Source organism: Podarcis raffonei, chromosome 1 (assembly GCF_027172205.1).
Source record: "Podarcis raffonei isolate rPodRaf1 chromosome 1, rPodRaf1.pri, whole genome shotgun sequence".
Classification (NCBI taxonomy): domain Eukaryota; kingdom Metazoa; phylum Chordata; class Lepidosauria; order Squamata; family Lacertidae; genus Podarcis; species Podarcis raffonei.
The window spans coordinates 52,717,312-52,740,531 of record NC_070602.1 but is presented as its reverse complement, the minus strand read 5'-3'; the positions used below and the strand labels follow the sequence as shown (position 1 = coordinate 52,740,531).

Below are 23,220 nucleotides of genomic sequence, written 5' to 3'. Positions count from 1 at the left end.
ATTCCTTCTCAAAGTAGTGTAGGCATCTGGGAAGAGCACATGTCTCTCATTACATTGATTGATGGTGCTGGTGGCCCTTGGTGCTCTTGTTTTCTTCTTCTTGAGGTTTTCACATCCTTGAGATTATTTTTTATTATTATTATTATTATTATTATTATTATTATTATTATTATTATTATTTTCAGATCATAAATTGGCCACCTCATGCCAATTTTCACATCTCATATGCTCTATCCACTGTGCTATTCTGCTTTTGGAAAAAGCCAAGGAATAGAAAACCCTGTGCTTGAAGACACTGTTGATTAGTTCATACTGAAATTCTGTCATTCGGTCATGAAAGGCACCGAGCCTTGATAAAAAAAGAGGGGTGGGAACCCTTAGAAAACTCAGCCTTCTGATGAATTGTCTGTCTAGCCCAGGACTTACCTGTCCTCACCGACAGCAGCTCTGCCAGTTTGGGCAGGTGATCCTGGGCTAGGCAGACAGTTGGCCAGTTCTTAAATCAAGGCATTTCTGGGAATTGTTTCAGGGGCATTCTGCAATTAAAGACACTCTGTCTCTGAGCTCCCCCCTTTTGCTTAGTGTTGGAGAGAAAAATTGCAATGACAACAACAAGCACATTATCTAGGATTATCTAGGATGCTGAAACCAAAACGATCCTACCAAAGCAGAGAGCGAAGAATGACTTTTACCAGCAGGAGGCCCCTGGGAGGTGGGGAGGGGAGGTGTGTTGGGGGGAGAATGTGAGATGAAAGAATGCAACAGGAGAGGATCCAGATGGAAAGTAGGAAAATGCCTGTCTCTGAAAGGCCTGCATTCCACAGCCTTCCAGCGCCATTCAGCTCTGGCTCCAAGCCTGACCTTTTACCTCCGGCAGACTACATCTCTGTGGCAGGTATAGTGGGGGAGACGAGGCCGTAACATTCAGAGGTGATGAAAGCAGGGGACGCAAGATAGCCAGAGTAAAAATGCCATCGTTTAAATTTATGGTTCTGCCACATTTTGAATATCATGAATATCATGTCTGGTTGACCCCCATCTCGAAGAAGGATCATCATGGAGCTAGGGAAAGTACAGAAAGGGGCAACTGAAAGCCTGGAGATCCTTCCCAACCTAAAGCATCTTTCGTTATGCGGTGGGAGGAGATGAGCAAGGGCAAGATGAGCAACCTTGTCTGTTTCCAACAAGTGGGAGGGGGGAGAATTTCCCTTGGACCCCAGGATGTAAAGTGGAAAAGTTTAACTCGTTCTTCTTCTGACACTTTCCTTCCTGGGCATATGCCTGTTTGCTCTGAAGGAACTCAATGGGGCTTACTCCCCCCAAAATGTGCACAGAATTACAAATGGATGGCAGATTTTACAAGCCACTTCCAAATTTCTCCAGGTTATACAGGCAACAAAGTACATGCTACACATTTATTTCCTATCTTTGAAATGTGAGGGTAAGTTTCACAGCTGTTACAGAGGCAAAGGTTTGTAACACCGTATCTGTTCCTTGAACCTTGAATCACTTGTCTCATCCTACCATATCCCAACTGACTAAAGGCAGGGCCTTAGGGTGGTATTCAACACTGACTCCGGGCAGACCTGATGAAATTAATGGACCTGACTGAGTCATGTTCATTAATTTCATTAATGAGTAAAGCTTAGTTGAATGCCACCCTTAATGTTAAAGAGACAGGTGTGCTGGTGGCAGACACTCACCTGGGCATAGTTCTCTGCTCGAGTTAGTAAGGGGAGCTCATAGGCTGTGGAGAAGTGGGTGCGGACCTGCTGCATTTGACCAAACCGCTCTCGCTTCCTCCATTTTGCCCGTCTGTTCTGAAACCAAACCTGAGAAGAAAAGCACAGGTTGAAAAGCACTTCAGGAAAGGAAGGAAGGGGAGAGGAACTCAGTACATCTACTGCGTCTGGAGATGAACAATTGCCTCCTCCAGGCCACCCCAAATTGTCCTGTTAAGCTCTTTATTCTTATATCACAAAGAGAGGGGACATATATTGAATGTGCAATGATTTGGTGAAAGGCAGAATTATAAATTTAATGACAACAACAACAACACAGTGGTACCTTGGTTTACGAACTTAATCCGTTCCGGAAGTCTGTACTTAAACCAAAACTGTTCTTAAACCGAGGCACACTTTCTCTAATGAGGCCTCTTGCCGCCGGTGCCCTTCCACCGTTCGAATTCTGTTCTTAGACCGAGGTAAAGTTCTCAAACCAAGAGACTATTTCCAGTTTTGTGGAGTTTGTAAATCAAATCGTTCTTAAACGGGACTGTTCTTAAACTGAGGTACCCCTGTACTTTAAACATATTTAGCCCATAGCAGCTGTAACCTGGCACTGATACAGTCTAGAAAAAGCCTGCTATTAACACAACTTGTAACTTGGTTGCTTGTGGAGGTGCCAAACAAGGCTAATTTATTTAAAATTATTGAATTTTATATTTACAGTGAGATGCACGGCCAACACAAGGAAATGCATAGATTAATCTGATTCACTATGGGTCCAATGCTTCACTGTCTTCTTCTTTCCTCCAATGGGAGTTTTGAAGCTTTGTTCATACTTTTGAAGCTCAAACAAAATCTTATAATACAGCACCAAACAGCAGGGTTCTACAACATATGCAAGACAAAATGAAAACAACTAGAATTGAGGAGAGGTGGGGGGGGGGGGAGAGAGAGATGGGAACTGTTTTACAAGGTAAAGTTTTAAAAAAGATGTACCCAAAGTGTAAATGGTGCATTTAACTAAGCAAGATTTGGTCACAACTCACAGGGGAACAACTATGAGTCCAGAGATATCAAAGTGCTATGGGCATGATGTGAGACAACCAACTAAGGCTGTGTAAACCTTCCTGTTGACTCAGCATCCAGTGTGCTCCCATTGCTGGTTTGAGCAGAGGCGGTTTTAGGGTAGTACAACTAGCGCCACAACAAAATTGCAGAATGGAGAGCGGGAGGTGAGAAGGCGCCAAATATTAGCATCGCACAGGGCACCACTGAAATTTGAGAGCCCAAAGGCCACCACTGGTTTGAGAAGCGGTGCACATATGATATTGGCCATAATCCGGATATATTCCGCATCTATCCTGTCATTCCTTAGGAAACATTGCATTTTGATGTGCTTTCTGCTCAAACCAGTTTCAATACAAATTGAGAAAAACAGTGACCTATCTGCATTTTAAGTCAGTAATATTCACATAATTCCAGTCACTAAAAAGTTATTAAAAGGTGTCTGATCTGTGGATGAACTCCAGAAACCTAGTTATCTATTCAGTCCTCAATTATTATTTTTTCTTGGAAGATCTTAAAGTTCAATATTCTATTCTAAAAAGACAGTGATGCTGCCATAATAGTAAATCAGCAGCACACTGTCACACAAAAAGACAAAACTATCAATAATTAAAGCATAATCACAATCAGTTGCCATCGTTTTTGCCTGTTTATGCAAACTGACTATGCCACGTGGTTAATTTTTAAAAATTTTGCTATGTTTTAAATGGCTCATGTATCCACCATGCAGTTCTACTCTTTTGCAAGGGATGATACAGTTATAAACCAAATCTTTAAAATAAATTTCTTCCTTTCTTAAAATATAATAATCAGGAACTAGAATATTGTGCTTTCCAAAGGAACATTTCTACAAACTGGTTTACATTAACTGTATTTGGCTGACCTGTGTCCTTCATCTATTCCCTTAAATAAAACTGCAAGGAGGATTGAACAGCATAGCAAAGAGGTAAAATTATCTAAAGGGGACTCACAACTGAATTGACTGTACCTACAGATGCTTGCTGGGGTGTCATCTGCTTGCATTTATACAAATGCATTCATGTTTTGCCACAGTTTAAATGTGTTTAATTGAAATTTTATCGTCATTTTGTGTGTGTGTGTGTAGTCACTCACTAAGCCTCTCAAGAAGGAGGAGAGCAAAAGCGGATGGCAATATTCTTCCCTCTCTGTCTACCCCTCTCCTTAAAGTCTGACTTCCCTTGTAAACTGCAGGAGTCAGTCTTGCCAGCGTCTCACTTTGATCTCCAATAGGAGATTTCTCTCTGTCTGCTTAGGCCTGGCAAGGAGATTCTCAGTGACCTGGAGGTTTCCTCCCCATGTGGCTCCAGGATGGTTTGTATCTCATCCAAGCAGCAGCAGAAGCAAAGCAATCACTCATTTATGTGAAATGACTGAAACCGTGTCTGCATGGGCGTCTGCCAGCTGCAGCCTTTGGAGTTATTTTTGCTGACCTGCAATCTGCAAAAAAAATGATAATCCCCAGCGGTGCAGTTAGGTAATTTTAGACTCTGGCCTTAACGGTCTTACAGGGTGAACCCTTTTTTAGATGGTTATGTGTATTAACTTCGCTGACTTCAAGATGTAGGAAGGCAGCCCTGTTGCTTTTGAGGGGCCTTGCAGCACATTCCCTGGGGTTCTGATCCAAAGTCCTGACTTACTGGTACCACTGAGGCAATCCCTACAGGGAACCGCAGAGAGGCTGCAGAACCCTAGTGTGTGCATGTTAGGTGAGGGGAGAAGAGACAGACAGGGCTACATCATTGTTGACATACCACTTGCACTCAGGTAGTGAGAATACAGCATTGCAGCTGGGTATCTTCATCACCCTCACAGTCTTGTTTTGCCTTCCCCACATGCTGATATGACCCCTCCCAAAAGCAGCCCAGCTGGCAGCCAGTCACAGGCTTGGTCAGCCGACGTATCTTTGATCTGCAGATGCCGAGTCCACAGGGTGACCCTGCTGTGCAAAGAGGAGTGGGTAGCAGGTAGAGAGGGTGCCATAAGCTGCTAGCAGAACATATGCTCCGCACATGTGTCCATCCCCAGACACGGCAAACGCATTTCTTTCTGTCATGGTGAAGCATTCGCTATGCTGCTCGTGAATATGGATGATGTGCAACGTGCAACTGTTCTAGAGCGTCTAGGAGTGCCCCTGGGCAAGGAGAAACCTTGACAGATGATTTCTAAGGGGAGGGTTGTGCTGGCAATGTGTGTCGGAGCCCAGAAATCAAAGCCGTTTTCATATGGGCAGGTTAAAGCCTTCAGAGGAATGAAGCTGACCCTACGCTGATGAATTAATTGAGTTGAGAGGGAACCAAGATACTGTTTTACATTTCTGAAGGGGCAGGCATTTCAGGAGCCGGCATTTTGACTAACAAACTCCTGAGAAAGTAGAAGAGGGGTGCATTCAGGGCCCTGCTCAGCAAAATGAGCAGGAGGGACCCTAAGCGGGGCTGTGGGCTCACCACATTTTGAAGTTGGTGAATTGTGGCACTTCAAGATGGCTCCCCTTGAAAGACCAGAGTCTCAAATAGCTGAGGCATCCAGTTCTGCCTCCCTGCCAGGAACAGCCTCCCTTCAGCTTGCTGCTACTGCTGGGACGAGCTGATCTTCAAGGATTTGAAAGCATATGCCCCACACTTGTTGTTATGTACTGAGTTGAATAGGATCCAAAATGCAGCAGTCTGATTGGTCCTAGAACAATAGGATCCAAAATGTAGCAGTCTGATTGGTCCTAGAACAATGCAGCAGTATGATTGGTCTGCAGGAGCCACCCAATCCAGCTCCAGATGGAAGTGAATCCACAACCTGATTGGCCTACAGGAGAATTCCGGAATTAGCCAATCACATGCAGCCCATTGTGTAAATAATGTATATAAAGCAGATACTTTGAGGGGACATTCATTCCTCCTCACCACTATGAGCTGAATAAAGAGCATGAAATCCACTCTCGACTCAGAATATATTTCACTTGTCTTAAAGTGTGCAAATACTTTTATGTAAAATGGAGGAGGAGAAACAGCCAGCACATTAGGCCCAATTATTTATGAACTACAGTAAAATTTGATAACTTGTTTGTTTTTTGCTGCATTTTGGAAATTGGGGCTTGTTTGTCTGTAACTTGGTTTTTGTTTCTTTTAAGTCTACACATCTCAGAAAATGTGCAATAAAGGAATCCAGTCTTCCCAGTAGCCTCTAATTCTTTGGTATGGTGAATCTAGTATGCCCCTTTGGCATGGGCTGTGCTATGTCAAGTGGAAGCAAACTGGGTGTGATCCTCAGAGGACTCAAGGTCATGACATGTGGCCGATGGCATCATTAAGCATTTGCCAATGCCCTGAGGCCATCAGATTAGAGGCCTGACCTATGATTAAATTTACAGATCAGGCTGGGTAGAGCACACCCATCCTTTGTGCTAAAGTCAGCAAAGGCTGGTTCATGGTGGCAAATGGGAGTGCTGCTCCACCAGCCTCAATCTGCCCTCAGTCAACCCCAAGCTGCCTGCCTTCTTACAGACAACCAATCAGGGGTTGACCCAGCCTGTCAACTGGCCCCATCTATTAGTTGGTCTCCCTGCCATCCACCCTTCCAGCCACAATGGCCACCAGCCACCATTACCAATGGCAGCTGGCTTGCCACCAGTGGGACTAGGAGTGAATATCAGGACCAGCAGAAGAGCATCACTCATGCCCTTTTGGGCTTCGACTTGTACAGTGGTACCTCAGGTTAAGTACTTAATTTGCTCCGGAGGTCCGTTCTTAACCTGAAACCGTTCTTAACCTGAAGCACCACTTTAGCTAATGGGGCCTCCTGCTGCTGCGGCGCCGCCGGAGTACGATTTCTGTTCTCATCCTGAAGCCATGTTCTTAACCCGAGGTACTATTTCTGGGTTAGCGGAGTCTGTAACCTGAAGCGTCTGTAACCTGAGGTACCATTGCACATTGGTTTCCTGATGCTCCAACAGTGAAACTCTATGCTCCTCATCCTCAAATCCCTTCTCTTTTTGCTTATTCGTGCTTCATCCTTTATTGCTAGGGCATGCCATTTTATCATGAACCAAACTGGGTTATTGTTAAATAGCAGGGGATAACAGAACAAGAATTAATACTACTACTACTACTACTACTACTACTACTACTACGATTTCTGCTTCTAAAAGTTTTAAGAACTAAGCAGTAGCTGATATGCAGATATGAACTCATTAAAATTGTCCACAGTTGAGCAATTGTACCAAACTAAAAACACCCACAACATCTGGGTGGATTTTTTTTTTAAAAAACCCTTAACTGGAACCATTTGAGACGAGTGTGGTGGGATCCCTACTACCTCCTGGCTCCAGAAAAAGCTTTAAAACATGATATAATGAAATGCAAATGTTCGCAAATTGTGTACAAATGCTCAGATTAAAAGATTACAACACTTACTACTGAGAGAGATATCCTAATCACTATGATTTCTAGGGTGATATTTTTAGACAACCTAAGCTATTCCTCTCTTCTATTACTTCAATCCTTAAAAAAAAACCACCCCAAAACACCACTCTTCAGTTCTTTATTTTCCAGAATACATGACACTGACTTCCGTGTGGTTGAGAGATGGAGTGCAAAAAGACCCCAGAAGGATTATAACGCAAAAGGCTGAAAGCTGTGTTGCCTCTGCACCATTTTGATAACCAAAATGTTTGATGTCTTAGTATGTTTCGATATATGCTGTGAGCCACCCAGAGTGGCTCGGGAAACGCAGCCAGATGGGCAGAGTATAAATATTATTTTGGTGCTGGTGTTTAATACAAATGTATGAAGTCCAATTTCTTCCACCAGAAAGCAATGGATCTTCAAGCATGCAGTGTTGGTAGCACTCACTTCTATACCTAAAGGCCCTTTCAGTTTACACCTCTTCTATCTTTGCTTCACAGGAAACAGACTGGAAAGCTCTGTGCTGTTGTATCACATATGCTCAGTCAGTCATGATGTCTATCCCCTGCTGCATTCAAGGGTCAGTGTTTGCCACACCTGCATACCATCTAATGCTTTGAAGCCAAAATCTGGGAAGTCATTTTCCTGGACGCCATCTCTCCATTTTTAATCATGAGAGCATGGTGGCCATTTTGGTTGTCGTGATCTCACATGATTTTGTGCTGCAGCCCCCCCCCCCAAAGTGCTTTTTTGGGGCACAGTGCCCAAAAACTTGTGTTTTGAGGCACAGCATAAGATCAGCACCCCCAAAAGTGTTTTTTTCTGAGGGAAATCTTACTGCAAAATCGTGTGAGATCACAGCAACCAAAATGGCCACCGTACTCTTGCCAGGTATGCACCTGGGGGTTGTTTGGGATGGGCCTTTTCTGCTGAATCCTGAATCGCCTTCTCCTCCTCTCATTTTCAAAACATTCTTAAATTGTTATTTTTCTTACAGGCATATTACTGGGAATATTACAACTCCCCTCAGACTTAACCAGCACAGTGAACCATCAGGGAGTGATAGCGAGTTCTGGAGGGCCACAGGCTACCCTTCCATGCTGTGGACACAGATCTGCAAATGCTAAAGAAATTCAAATTCTGCATCAAGAAACTATGGCCAGGATTCTGTGCACCTTCTGCACCACTGTGGAAGTGGGGCGTAGACACAGCTTTGCCCATCAAGAATTGGTAATATTTGACCAATAAACAAACCTATGCAACAGTAGTACAAGCTACTGGGTATAAAGGTAAAGTAAAGGTACCCCTGCCCGTACGGGCCAGTCTTGACAGACTCTAGGGTTGTGCGCCCATCTCACTCAAGAGGCTGGGGGCCAGTGCTGTCCGGAGACACTTCCAGGTCACGTGGCCAGCGTGACATCACTGCTCTGGCGAGCCAGAGCCGCACATGGAAACGCCGTTTACCTTCCCGCTAGTAAGCGGTCCCTATTTATCTACATGCACCCGGGAGTACTTTCGAACTGCTAGGTTGGGTATATACTGCCTCAAATTGTGGTAACCATGGTTTGTAGTTGGACAATAGCCATGCAGCTGCCCATCAGCACACTTGAAAGCTGTGCAGATCAGGGTGGGGTGCTTGATAATGAGTGCCAAAAAATGCAACAGTTGTAATCAAATATTAAATGTTATGCACACCAAGACCTGCATGGATCCAACTCTGCATGGTCTGAATGAAAATCACAGCATGAAAAAGTCATATTAAGGCACAGATGGCTGAAAAGATTTTGGGGCCTGAGACAAAAAACAAATGATAGCAAAAATATAATACTACTATAACAAGACGAAAACCCACACAGTGGCATTTTGATGCCCTTTAATGGTGCACCAAAACCTGCCATGTAAGATGTGCTACCTACATCCTTGTCAACAGTAGGATTGGCTCTGTCTGAATGGGCTCCACAAATGGGACTTGCAAAAAAGGTTGCCAGATGGAGTGAGCTCCTGTTCAGTGTGGCAGTAGCTAGCCAGGATCTTCCAGATTCCATTCTACCCCCTAGGTTTTACAGCCCTCCCCTACCCAAGTCAGTCAGCATTCTGCTGTCACTGCCTCACTGAGCATGGTCATTGCGCTCTTTTGGGGTGCCCCACCTCTAGTTTTTCTACACTTCTCATTAATTTTCATTTAAGTTTTCATTTAAGACTTGGGGTTCCCCCATACCTCCTGAGGCCTCCCTCTTGTGCACAGACAGTGCCATTTGGGCTACATAAGGATCCACACTTGGAGAATGTGTTTTTGGTATGCCTAGGATATAAATCGGTTGCACTGATTTTAGAAGGGGTTTCAATCTGGACTCTTGCTGTGCCTGTATACAGCTGTAGGTCTGGACTCTCATTCACAGCATATCCCTAGCATCCACCGCCGGTTCTCATAGCTACCCACCCACGTGCCCTGCTTCAGTTGTCTGTCTCTTTCTCATGATCCCTGTCTCTTGTTCATCCTCTCCACAACCTCTCTCTCACACACAACCTCCTCCCCCTCTTCCTTGTCTGTTTCACTCCCCGCTCAAGCCTTCCTTATTTCTTATGAAGGGCCATGAGCGCTTCTCTCGGCGGCTTGCTTGAATGTAGGAACAGAGCCAGAATTCATCTTTAAGCGCTGAAACTGGACACCATTTTATCAGTGGCCTGGAATGGGAAATTGGAGCCTGGGATGAGAGAGCTGAATAACTTGAGCTTGTTTTCATTTCATGTTTAATTTCCTGCAGGCTTAGCTCAGCCTTTCCGCTTCTTCCACCAGCCTCCCAGGGTTTTATGGGAGAAAAGGGATCAAGATATATTACTTCTCGCTTTGCTTTTTGTTGTGTTTTGTTTTTTCTTCACCCAGGCGGTGATTTTGCTACAGCAAAGTTTTGACATTTCCACCTTGCTTTCAAGACCCCGCCACATCACAGGGTCACCCATGGAAAAGATTTTCATTAACAAGCGAGCACTCAGGGGACGGACGGACGTTTCTTGGCACTCAGCACGGTGGAAGGAGGCAAGTTTGTAAGCTAGGCAACAGGCTGCCAGAAAGAAACCACCAACTGGGGGAAAGCAACTGGGAGCAACGCTGTGTGGATGTTCCTGTGCTACGTGGAAGCAGAGATGCTGGATCCCTTTTCTGTCCTCAGGGACCCATTAAGCTCCTTAAACTGAATCAGACCTACACTGATTGGCAGCAGCTTTCCAAGGTCTCTGACAAACTCTGTGGCAATGCTTACTACAGGAGCATTTAACTCAAGATGCTGGTGATCACATGGGGGGCTTCTGAATACAATGCATAAACTCTTTCACTGAGCTTTGCCCCTTCCCTAAAGAAGTATTGTGAATGGATGTGTATGATCGCTTCCCTTTTCGACTGGCACTCAAGTCAACTTAAACATTCAGTATAGAGCAGGCCCATTCCACATAACACAGGGCAACAAATCTGAGTTTGCTCCTAACTGTCCTCTTGGCAGGGAGCCACAGTCAATCCTTGCTTGCCTGATCAGCATACCTGTGTAATACATAAGCTTGCAATGGCCCGTCCTCTCCCAGCTCCTGCTCAGCATGCTGCTCAGGTGAGGTGGGCAGGCGAGACATGGAGCACCTCCAGTCAGGGAAGCAGCTGCAGAGGTGCATCCCTAAAAAAATTTTTTGCGCCTGAGGCAATAGCTTCCCCCCACACACACACACTATGCTTCTGGCTGCAGCCACCACACCATTCTACCTGAGTCCCCTAATCTAGCCTGCTCTTTGCTCCCCCAGCTAGCCTGTTGCCCTTGGGTATGGTAAAGGACCTTTTAATTAAAGAACCTTTTAATGAGGGTGAAAGAGGAGAGCGCAAAATATGGTCTGAAGCTCAACATCAAAAAAAACGAAGATCATGGCCACTGGGCCCATCACCTCCTGGCAAATAGAAGGGGAAGAATTGGAGGCAGTGAGAGATTTTACTTTCTTGGGCTCCATGATCACTGCAGATGGTGACAGCAGTCACGAAATTAAAAGACGCCTGCTCCTTGGGAGAAAGGCGATGGCAAACCTAGACAGCATCTTAAAAAGCAGAGACATCACCTTGCCAACAAAGGTCCGTATAGTTAAAGCCATGGTTTTCCCAGTAGTGATGTAGTGAGCCGAAGAATTGATGCTTTTGAATTATGGTGCTGGAGGAGACTCTTGAGAGTCCCATGGACTGCAAGAAGATCAAACGTATCAGCCCTGAGTGCTCACTGGAAGGACAGATCGTGAAGCTGAGGCTCCAATACTTTGGCCACCTCATGAGAAGAGAAGACTCCCTGGAAAAGACCCTGATGTTGGGAAAGATGGAGGGCACAAGGAGAAGGGGATGACAGAGGACGAGATGGTTGGACAGTGTTCTCGAAGCTACAAACATGAGTCTGACCAAACTGCGGGAGGCAGTGGAAGACAGGAGTGCCTGGCATGCTGTGGTCCATGGGGTCACGAAGAGTCGGACATGACTAAACGACTAAACAACAACAATGGTAAAGGATGCTCTTCCATCACCTGTGTCAAAGTAAGATTCATCTTCCAGTCTGGTTGGATTCTGTATGTGGAATGCGGGGGAAGAAATTTTGGACTTTGCCTCAGGCAGCCAAAAAAATGCCTTGAGCCAGCCCTGGAGCTCAGTATAATTTCTGCTGACTGGTAGTGGCTTTCTAGGCCTTCAGACAGGGCACCTTCCCATCTCTACCGAGAGATGCCAGGGATTGAACCTGGAACCTTCTGAATAAGCAGGTGAGAAGGAACAACTGGGAGTCTGCTTTAAAGTCCTGATTGTTCCTTTGTGGCCATGTCTCTACCTGTCCCACAACTGATGTCACCTCAGGTGTGGTTTAGGAAAAGTGGCTTCATGGAACAAATCAGGACCCCTGTCGGGCCTAATTAGGCTCAGAGTCCAGAGATGTCTCACCTCAGCTCTACATGTTCCTGGACTACAATTCCCACCCTCCCTGAGCATTGGACCCGGCTGGCTAATGGGAGTTGAAGTTCAATAACATCTGGAGGGCCACGTTCCCCCTTCCTGCTTCACTGCTTTGAGAGGAGCTTCTTTTGTAGAAAGTGTTTGTGTGTACAGAGCAAGAGGTGCAAGGCCTACATGCAAACGTTACGGGGCAAATTTTTCTTTATTGCCTTTAGACACCAGCTGTGGAGATTAAAATCCAAAGCAGTCGGAAAAGTGGCCTCTTTCAGCACCTGGAAAGGAGCCAAGCTACAAGGAGGTGGGGGAAAGCCTCATAACTGAAAGCTCTGCAGGGTTTACTGCAGACAGAACCCACAAAGTTATAATTGCTCTCTGGGTGAGCTCTTCTCCAGGTGCCTGGCTTCAGCTCAGGTATCTTACTACTCAAGTGTGAACTCGGGAGAGATTTAGGACTGACTAGAAAACCAGGCACTCTTGAATGGTGTTGAATCCTTTCTCCACCCCTATCAATCTGGCCTTGTCCCTCACTTTTGTGCTGGCCTCATTTTCATTAGGAACGATAGAGGATCAACACCATCTTTCTGATCTCTCTGGGCCTATAGGCACCTTTCAACGCTCTGAACAGTCTGATTTTACTAGACTGCTTGGAGGTGGGTGGGAGATGGTGGTGAAGTCACTTTGGTCATTTCTTAATTGACCAATCCCAAGTAGGGTTGTTGAAGCACACAAAATTCAGTCTTAAGATAAGTTCTTAACCCAAGGTACCACTGTAGTCTATTTGAAACCATCCAGAGGTTTGGTATAATGAGTAGAGCCATGATCTCACTTTTATTTATTTCTCTTTTTCCACCAACACCAGAACTGCAATCTGTCAGATAACAGACTAAATAGACAGTGTTAAGGAGAGTAAAACTAAATTCAGTCAAGATGGCTAGAAGTTGCTACATAGTTCACTAGTCACATGAGAACAGTTAGGACATTGTCATTGAGGGACACATGGGGGATTAGGGATGAATGTGTCTTAAATGGATTTATAAAGGGAATTTGGTGGTTCTGACTCAACAGAGGTTTGCCAGCATATGACCAGCTCTTGTATCAAGCGTTGTTTTTGTTCAAGTTGTTTGGGCATTTTGGGGTCTCTTCAAAAAAGCCTGCAATATTATATGCAATATTATATTGAAATATATATATGCAAACCAATATGTATACTGTACATAAGATACAGAGATTCAAGACCCATGCAGTACAATATTTATACAGCATACTTTTATCAGTATTAATGCATATGTATTTTTATACAGTCACATGCATAGTTGTATGTATCTGTTTATATGCTGGTTACTTTAGCAAACCTGGCATGTTCAGTACCTTGGTTCTTAAACTTAATCTGTTCTGGGAGTCCGCTTGACTCCTGAAACTGTTCAAAAACCAAGGTGTGGCTTCTGATTGGCTGCAGGAGCTTCTTGCACTCAAGCGGAAGCTGAGTAGGATGTACAGCTTCCGAAAAACATTCGCAAACCGGAACACTTACTTCCAGGTTTGCGGCGTTCAGGAGTGCATTTGTTCAGGAGCCAAGCCGTTCGAGTACCAAGGTACCACTGTATTATGCAAGAATTTTTCATATTCTTAGCAGAACAAAACAAGAATTAAAACAAAATCTGTGGATATAAGCTCAACGTCGAGATTTTCAGAAAATTCCATCATAAAACATCATAAGCAGCAGTAAATGTAAAAAAAGGAGGGGGGGGACTTGAGGGCATTCTGGTTTTCCTGAACTCATCCCCGTAGTTTCAGTTCTTACCTGAACTCGGGCTTCAGTGAGATCTGTCCTCATGGCTAACTGCTCCCTGGCATAGACATCTGGGTAGTGGGTCTTCTGAAAGACCTTTTCCAGCTCTTCCAGCTGATAGCTGGTGAAGGTGGTGCGGTTCCGCCTCTTCTTGCCCTTGTTGCTCTCTGAGTCAGTCTTGTCCATCGGGCTGGGGAGGTTGCTACTCGCCCTCTCCTGGGATACCTTCACTCCGGTCTCTTTCACGCTGAGGTAACTGCCATCCATCCCGGCAGGATCTGAGCCTGGCTGCAGCTCGGCCTCTCCCAGAGAACTCTCTTTAGCTGTGTATGTGGTGGTGGGGGAAACGGGAGCAGGGAAGGAGATAAAGGAAACATAAAGCTGTGGATAAAATGAATGAGGCTGAGCTGGATTTACACCAGTGTGGAAAGGAAGAAGGTACGCACAGGGAAGGGTTGAGATGGGCAGATAAGGAAGGAAGGAGAAAGAGGCGAGTCAGGAGGAAGAACTTTTAAGAAGCGAGGAAGGCCGACCATTTGGCTTAGGCCATATATGAAAGGTGAAGGAAGCAGCTGGAGACCTATAAAATAAATAAAAGGATTCTGTTTTAATGACTTAAGGAAGATTAGCTCTAGATTCCACGCTGTCAGGGATTTGAATTTGTCTTGGTAGTTCGGCTGTGGTTTCCTGTGCTGAAGCAGAATACCGAAGGGCGTGTAACTGACGATAAGGAGGATATCAAACATATATATTATATATGCTTACACAGGGTGTTCCGTTTATTAGAGAACATGCATTCTACTTTTTATTCTGCAAATGCAATCACATTGCACAGTGCTATCTTGTTCACACAGCCTAAGTGTGAGGAAGTAGGGGGGAATCCAAAATGCTCAAATATTAAGGAAATGAATCTTTCACACAGATGTTGCGGTGCAGGTCAAATTAACCCACACATGAAAGAATGCAGTGGTGTAACTTGCAATCCTGTGTGTGTCTACTCAGAAGTAAGTCACACTGAGTTCAGTGGGGTATTCTCACAGTTAAGTGGGTATACGATTTCAGCCCTACAAGTCTAGCAGTTGTATTCTTTCTCCTTCAGCCAATTTAGCACTTCCTCTGCCCGTATTTGGTTGTGTCCCTTCTTCAGCGAAGCAGACATTATATGATTACATATTCTACTTGTGGCAACCTGCTGCAGCAAAACCTTTCCCCAGCACCTAATAACAATGTTCCTCTTCAGGGCTCTAGTCAGCTTGGAACAGGATAGCGTTTTTCAAACAGGGTTTGAATAAACACTTACAATTGAGAAAAAACAAAATAATGTAAAAAGTTAATAATTTGGTTCAGAAGGAGGAATATAAGATGATTACAATGGAGACTATCAAGTAAGGTTATATAACAGTGCAGAACTAACAAATGTACTAAAGAAACCAGATGGGGAAGTTGGGAGAAGCTGTAGGATGGGGGGAGGGGGGAATACTGGGAATGTATTGTTTGTGTTTTTTAAATATGTGAATATATTATGATGATGAAATATAAAGCTGTAAAACCAATAAAAATATTAATAATAATATTTTTTTTAAAAAAGAGGATAGTGGCTACACCATAAAATATACATGAGGGAAGGTGTCACATAATGTGCAAAATGCACTTTTTTGTGGTAGATAAGCTTTGTCTCACATGCCGCATTTCTGAAAGAGGAATAATGGTACATTTTAAGTTAATGCCACTATTGTAAATGTATTTTACCTAAAGTTACTCCTATTGATTTTTATGGAGTTAAACTTTCAAATTAACATGGTTACAGCCAGGGCTTTTCTTCAGCCAGAATTCATTGGAACTCAGTTCCGGCACTTCTCAGGTGGGTCCCATTGCCATTATAAATGAACAAGAGAGGCATTCATGGTGAGTTCTGGTACCTCTTTTTCTAGAAAAATAGCACTGACTATGGCCTTAAATTAACTTCGACTTCATGACCCAGTTATTTTTACACATCACTTGGGAAGACAGGTGAACTAATATCAGTGTACTGGAAGAAGCAAAGATCACCAGTGCTGAAGCAATGATTCTTCAACATCATCTTTGTTGGACTGGTCATGTTGTGTGGATGCCTGATGATCATCTTGCAAAGCAACTATTCTATTCTGAACTTAGAAATGGAAAGCATAATGCTGGTGGTCAATAAAAGAGGTTTAAAGACTGTCTCAAGGCAAATCTTTAAAAAAATGTAGTATAAACACTGACAACTGGGAAACACTGGCCTGCGAGCGCTCCAGTTGGAGAACAGCCTTTACCAAACATGTCATGGACTTTGAAGACATTCAAACTCAGGACGCAAGGGAGAAATGTGCTATGAGGATGGCATGCTTGGCAAATCCACATCGTGATCAACTCCCACCCGGAAACCAATGTCCCCATTGTGGAAGGACGTGTGGATCCAGAATTGGCTCCACAGTCACTTATGGACTCATTGTTAAAACTGTGTTTATGGAAGAGAATCTTACTCGGCTATGAGTGATCACCAAAGAAGAAGAAAGAAGAAAATTTCCATAAGATAACTTTCTTTCCTTCAAGCAATCACTGGGGTCTAGCAATGGGGAGAAAGATTACAGTGGGTGGGGGCAAGTGATGTGTAGGATGGAGTGCTTGCTCCCTCCTCTCTCTTGGGTGTCAGCCACAGAGAGGAGCCTTGAGGCATTATTAGGTCTTGTGGTAGGGTAGAAGTTTCAAGAATGGAGATGGGGAAAGGATACCTTTCTTCTACACTGTTCTGAAACATGCTCCCACTACTATTAGTACTATGGAAAGTCTGATTCAACAGAAGATTTAATAAGAATACCAGGAATTAAATGACTGCATATGTTTCATTTCATAAGGGAAAAAAAGATGTTAAGGATATAGTAAACAAGGGAATATAAAGATGTATAAAACAAACAAAATATTGTGCTTTAATTTGTTTGAAGCTGCCCAGAGTGGCTGGGGTAACCCACTCAGATGATAGATAGATGATAGATAGATAGATAGATGATAGATAGATAGATAGATAGATATAGATATAGATATAGATATAGATATAGATTAGATAGATAGATAGATAGATAGATGATAGATAGAGATAGAGATAGAGATAGATAGATAGATGATAGATAGATAGATAGATAGATAGATAGATGATAGATAGATAGATAGATGATAGATAGATATAGATGGATGTTTATGCTGTAACTAAGTAGTTAAAAGAATAGTGGAACTTGTTTTCTCAAAAACAACAAAACAACACAAATACAAAAAAGCCAAGCAAAAGCAAACTTAGGGTTTATCCCTACTTACTTGCCCTATTCTTTCCAGGCAGAGGTCTACACTTTAATATTCTGTGTCCAAGCATTGGTGGTGGTGGTGGTTGTTTTCTCTGAGCTTTCCCCATGAAAACCTGCTTTAAAGCTGAATCGGAGCAAACGTCAATTCAGGTTTTCCATGGATTGATGTTTGCTCTGACTGAACTTTCGAGAGTAGGGTTTCATGAAGAACCTCCAGAGCAACAACAAAAATGTGGGGGCTTTAAACTGTGGACTGTGCCTGGAAAGTGCACGGGAAAGTGTGGCCAGGTTCTTAGAAACAGTGTAAGAGAACATTATGATGCACCCATAGTCGAGCATTTATGGAGAGTGGTGCTGAGAACAATATGCACAACTTTCTTACTGAAGTCTATAAGGTTGAGGGCTCATCTACACTGAACATGTCCCACAGCCAGAAAGCATGGGTCTGAGCAGTTTTCTGCTTGTTCTGTGCTTTCTAGGTATGAGTCTGAATGGTTTTCCGTTTGCCCCACTTTCCCCCCTGGGAAAACTCGCTCTTTACTGCTGAATTGGAACAAATTTCAATCCATGGGAAATCCCATGAACATTTGTTCCAATTCAGTGGTAAGGAGCAGGTTTCCCCGGGGGAAAGCGGTGGGATAAGAGGAAGTGTGAACAAGCCCAGTATCTTTAACTTTGTAAAATGTTTCCAGAAAAAAATGCAGAGCACCTAAAAGCAAACTTTAAAACAGTTGCAGCTATTAGTTTTTCCTAGAATTAAAGTAATGTGTGTGTGTGTATACCCTTTCTTTCTTTCTTTTTTAGCAAACTACAGGTTTAGGACAGACAGAAAATAAATACTTTAGGGTGTATTTGTTAACTCTTCCTTGAGGGTCCCTCTTTCTAGACTTTTTCCTGACCTTTAGATATTCCTTCCTGTTAGACAATAAATGGAAATTTTATTAACTGGTTGCTATATATGAACTAACTAAGCAATTGTAAACTGATTGTGGAAAGCAATTCAGGTTTTTTTTTTAGCTGGTTGCTGGGTTGATTTTTCTGCCCAGAACCCCTAAAAAGGCCTCATGCTGAGCTGCACACATTGGGAAAATCAGAAATTAGACCTGAGATGGAGGTCTGAATTGCAAATAGGTGGCCGGCAAGCTATCAGTAGTGTACAAAGCAGTGTTTCTATTCCTCTAGGGCTGTTTTCATCCTTTGCCATTGAGTACTCAAGAAAAAGGAAAAGGAAATAGCTGCTATGATTGTATCAATCAATTTACTTTAAAAGAGTAAAGAGTAACTTAGGGTAGATTTCTTCGGATCACTTTAAAGTTATTTCTATTTCATCCTTTAGTAATAAACATCCAACCTTGCTCTACTCATCATAATAACCTGTAGAATAAACTAACTCCTACTTGTTACTGCAGGCAAACAAACATGCTTCTTGGTTGCTGGCTGAGTAGAGAATGCACCTAAAACTGAAAAGCAGAACAAAGGAAAGTCTGTGGGGTGGAGTCCAACTCTAGGCCATAATACAAAGTTCTAAAATTTAATCCTTCAAATATCCTATAGGCTTTTTCTTTCAAGATCACTTAAGTAATTATAGGATGATTGTGCTGATGAAAAATCCACCCTCAGTTAGGGAAAGTCTTTGGAGAGAAAACTTTTGGGGGCACTTCCAATTGAGGCTTTTGTTGTTCAACTGCACTGCCTTATTTACTAAACTTTTCAGAGGGTCCTATTCTTAAATTGCTTGCCAATCAGAAGGTTGGCGGTTCGAATCCCCATGACTCGGTCCCTGCTCCTGCCAACCTAGAAGTTCGAAAGCACATCAAAGTGCAAGTAGATAAATAGGTACCGCTCCGACGGGAAGGTAAACGGCGTTTTCGTGCACTGCTCTGGTTTACCAGAAGCAGCTTAGTCATGCTGGCCACCTGACCCAGAAGCTGTACGCTGGCTCCCTCAGCCAGTAAAGCGAGATGAGCGCCGCAACCCCAGAGTCGGCCACAACTAGACCTAATGGTCAGGGGTCCTTTTACCTTTATCTTTTTTTAAAAAGCTATAGTTCTTCAAATGGAAGCTGTCATTGTCATGTTACATATTAAAATGACAATTCCCCTGCCCACAAAAAAATAAAATAAAATAAAATCCTGGGGCAAGGGAAGCACAACTTTAAAAGGGTGGCACATCTACATTATGCTTGAATTAATGCCTTCTCCTTTGCCTTACAACTTAGCATTGTTTTCTCTTGGTTTAATTTTGCTGGTTGCATGAATTTTCGGTCCCTATTTCTTGCCAATTTTATTGTTGTTGCACTTTATGGTTTTGGTTCAGCTTGTTTTTATTGTTCTGATTGTTAGCTGCTGTGAGCGGTTTCAACAATGATGGAGGGGCGTGAGCGTTTAAAATGAATGAACGGGGGAAAACAGCACATGATGTCAATCACGTGTCTTCCCACCCCACTGCCCACATTTTCTTATTTTGTCTAAGAAACTGCGCAAACTGCCATCTCTAGCCAGTGGCCGTTGGGATGGAGGGGGAGGAAGAGGTCTTTCATTTCTGCTGTTTTCCCAAAAGAACATAAGAGCCCTGTTAGATCACACCAAAGGGCATTTAGTTCAGCATCCTTTTTCTCCTAGTGGCCAGCCAGATATCCATGGGAAGCTTCCAAGCAGGACATGAGTGAAACATTCCTCTCCTCCCTTGTGATTCCCAGCAATTGGTATTCAGAGGCATACCATTGACCACTGCCACTGGAAGCAAACCTTGTGTAATTCTGATGATAATTCAGCCCCCTCATGCTATGCATTCATTAGATTTTGCCCAGGAACTGTCATCTGAAATTGGGTAATGGTTTGGAACCAATCAAAACACTTGTCGGGTATTTCATAGTCAACAATGAACAATGCTTCAATAAACTTTTGCTTTTGCTACCGAATTCCAGAAGTTCAGCTTGCAAAGTTTGGTCTTTGTGTGCTTCAGCCTTATAAAGTGCATATAACTGTGTGGAATGTCTCGCAGTGGTTCAGCAGACAGTGGATACGGGATGTTTTGGTGAAGTTTGCCTTGCGGTCTACCCAGGAGACAGGAAGCAGAGTGTCAGGAAAGTGAAAGGGATGAAAAGCCTTAAATAGAAAGATATATCAAAGCCATTGGAAACATGGCAACGTCATGATTTAAAGGAGCCTGTTAAGTAACTAGGCCCAGGGTCAAAAAAAAAAATCATCCAACTAGGGAACTTTTCTTTTTCTTTTTTCCTTTTTTTTGAAGTGGCTTCTTATTTTTTTTCTCTTCAAATAATATTTATTCAAAGTTTCGTAAATACATATAAAAAACCCCAACCCTAACCCAAAAAAGAAAAACAGAAAAAATAAAGAAATAAAAAAAGAAAAAATACAAATCTCAAATTACAGTTTTTCATTTGCTTAATTCTTGAACCTCCTCACACCTCCCTTTTTGTATTCTAGTTTAGTTCGTTATTTCAGCAAATTCTTCCCATATTTCTCAATTTTAGTTTAAATAATTAATCTTCTCACTCTATCTTATTTATTAATCCACTTATCCTTTCCCTCTTTTAATATAATCTATTATTCAATTTACTTTACTCTCTTTAACCTTATCTTATCTTAAAAATCTTAAAATTTCAAAATCACATCACATTCATGCATTTCTCCTTTAAATCATTTATACTAAAGCCAATTTAGTTCCTTTCCAGCATAATCCCTCAAAATTCAATAATATTACACTAATTCCATAATTAACATAAGAAATTCCCTTCATATCTCTGATTTTCATCCAACGTCCCTTCTTCCTGGTTTCGGGTCATGTCAGTCCTTTCTGTCCATTACATAGTCCATCAATTTGGTGTTCTAATATCCGAGGCCCTTAAGTCTCTTCTAGGCCCCTTCTGCAAATTTTTTTGTTCTTGTTTGTAATTACGCAGTTCTTTGTCTATTGTTAGTTTCTGGGGGAGTGGGTCCCCGGAGGGTTCCATCCAGTAATGATTTCCATTTTCCTTCATCTGATTGTCTCCTTCCCCCCAGTCCCACTCCCAATCTTCATCTTTGTAGTCCAAAAAGTATTTGTCCAAATAGTTATTCACCTGTTTCTCAGTCCCACTAGAATAAAAAGCTTCCTTGAATTCAAATACTTCCCAGCACTCTCCAAGTTCAATCTTCCAATGCAGTAGCTTTTGTTCCTGTAGAACTTTGGATCTTGTCATTTGTGTTGTATAAGGAATAGCTACTACCTCTTCCTTCTCCATCTGCCCTTGGACTTGCCTTGTCAAACCAGATTCCTGAGTTGATCGCTGTGTAACTTCTTTATCCTTGTTCCCTGTTAAATCATATTCACTGGCCACAGCACTCATAAAGTCCAAGTTTTCATTCATCAGGCTCATTTTCTCAGACAGCTGCTCCAGCAGAGCATTAGTCCTACCAAGGGCAGACACCAAACCTTCCTGCCAACACATTTCTGTTCAAAAGCAAGGTCAAACGGCTGTTCCCACGGTCCGAATCTCACATATGTAAGCTGCAACCGCAAACTGACAGGCTCCCTCTAGGGGACACAGTTTCTATTTGTATCCATTTTTAAAAAAAGAAAGTATCAAACAAAGAAAATTACTTTCGATTTCAAGTCCTTTCAATTTCAAATACTTTGTTTCTTCAAAAAGCAAAAATGCAGAAGGTAGCGTTGAAGTTAGTTTGTTTCTCTTTATTTTTTTTCTATCTGTCAAAATACTCCACTTTCAATCAATGGACGTCTCAAGCAGTTTCTGTCCCGACACCCCGTCCCCAGGTTTGGGACGGTGAAAACTTATATTCCTTTTCTCACTTCCTGCAGGATTAAACAGTCAAACCCCCCCCCTTTTCTCCTGCTTCCCAGGGGGTTTTGTTGATTATGGGTGCAGGAAATTTCCAACTTTAAAAGAACTTTTTAGGCTATTAGGTTGCAAGGTCTTTGCTTCAATCTGTATACAAGAACGGGAGGCGGACTTCCTGTTTACACCTTCCCGCTTCGTGCCTAATTCATAAATTTGCAGATTCTTAATCCGATTCTCCGTTTTTACTCACGGGTACTTGATTTAGAGTCCAAATGTCATCAGGAAAAAGTCAGCGCTCTCTGGCGATGGCTGCGCGGCTTCCCTCCATGGAAATAGCAATCGGTTCGATGCACCGCGCTGCTCACCCCACTTCACTCCGGAGCCCCAAAAATGGGTTTCCTCGTGAGTAGGAGAGGTGCTCTTGGTGCTCTGCCGAACCCCACATTCCCAGGCTTCCTCCACCTGGGATTTCTAACGGGCCCCCGCCTTCGCCGCGGCGGGAAGACCCAATTTCCACGGAGCCCATTCCTCCGGTCGGAGGAACTCCGCCATTCGCCGATGGCGCTAACCCGGAAGTTCCCCAACTAGGGAACTTTTCAATGCAATCCTATGCAAGAATAGGCAGAAGTAAATCACACTGTGTCGAGGAGGGCTTAATCCCAGGAAAGGTTACTTTGGATACTGAAGGGCATTTTTAAAATATTTTGTAATATGGCGTATGCACCAATTGTTAAAAAAAGCAGTGTTTGTGTAAAATGTTATATAGCAAAAGAACTTTACAGTCTTCATTTTTTTGCACCAGCACCAAATTTCTGATGGAGACCTTGGACCAGTTTCCCCAAGGACATCTAATGAACCATTGGCGGAGACGGAAACACAACAGCCTCAAATCAATGTTCAAGTCTTAAGCCGCTGGATACCTGTAGCACTTCAGCATGCAATTAAACTGACAGTCTGCCTAAGTCCATCCATCTATTGGAGTGATGTCTTAATTCAGTCAACACTGCATTGGGCAAGACAGCAAAAACTCAGTGAGTTGCTGATTAAGTTGCTGATTGGGGGAAACAAACCTAGGTCACAATTCTGTTCACACACATATCTGGAAGTAAGCTCCACTAGAAACAATGGGGATTTCTTCCAAGT

General features: G+C 43.1%; 1 protein-coding gene across 1 annotated transcript in view; it reads right to left on the bottom strand.

Annotated features, from left to right (window-relative positions):
* ALX4 (ALX homeobox 4) overlaps nt 1–23,220 on the bottom strand; it is a 75,037-nt gene that overhangs the window by 6,462 nt on the left and 45,355 nt on the right. Inside the window, exons 2-3 of the mRNA XM_053387543.1 lie at nt 13,969–14,279; nt 1,704–1,832 (exon numbers count right to left, since the gene is read on the bottom strand). Of these exons, the coding sequence (XP_053243518.1) occupies nt 1,704–1,832; nt 13,969–14,279 (440 nt within the window). The remainder of the gene's footprint in view (nt 1–1,703; nt 1,833–13,968; nt 14,280–23,220) is intronic.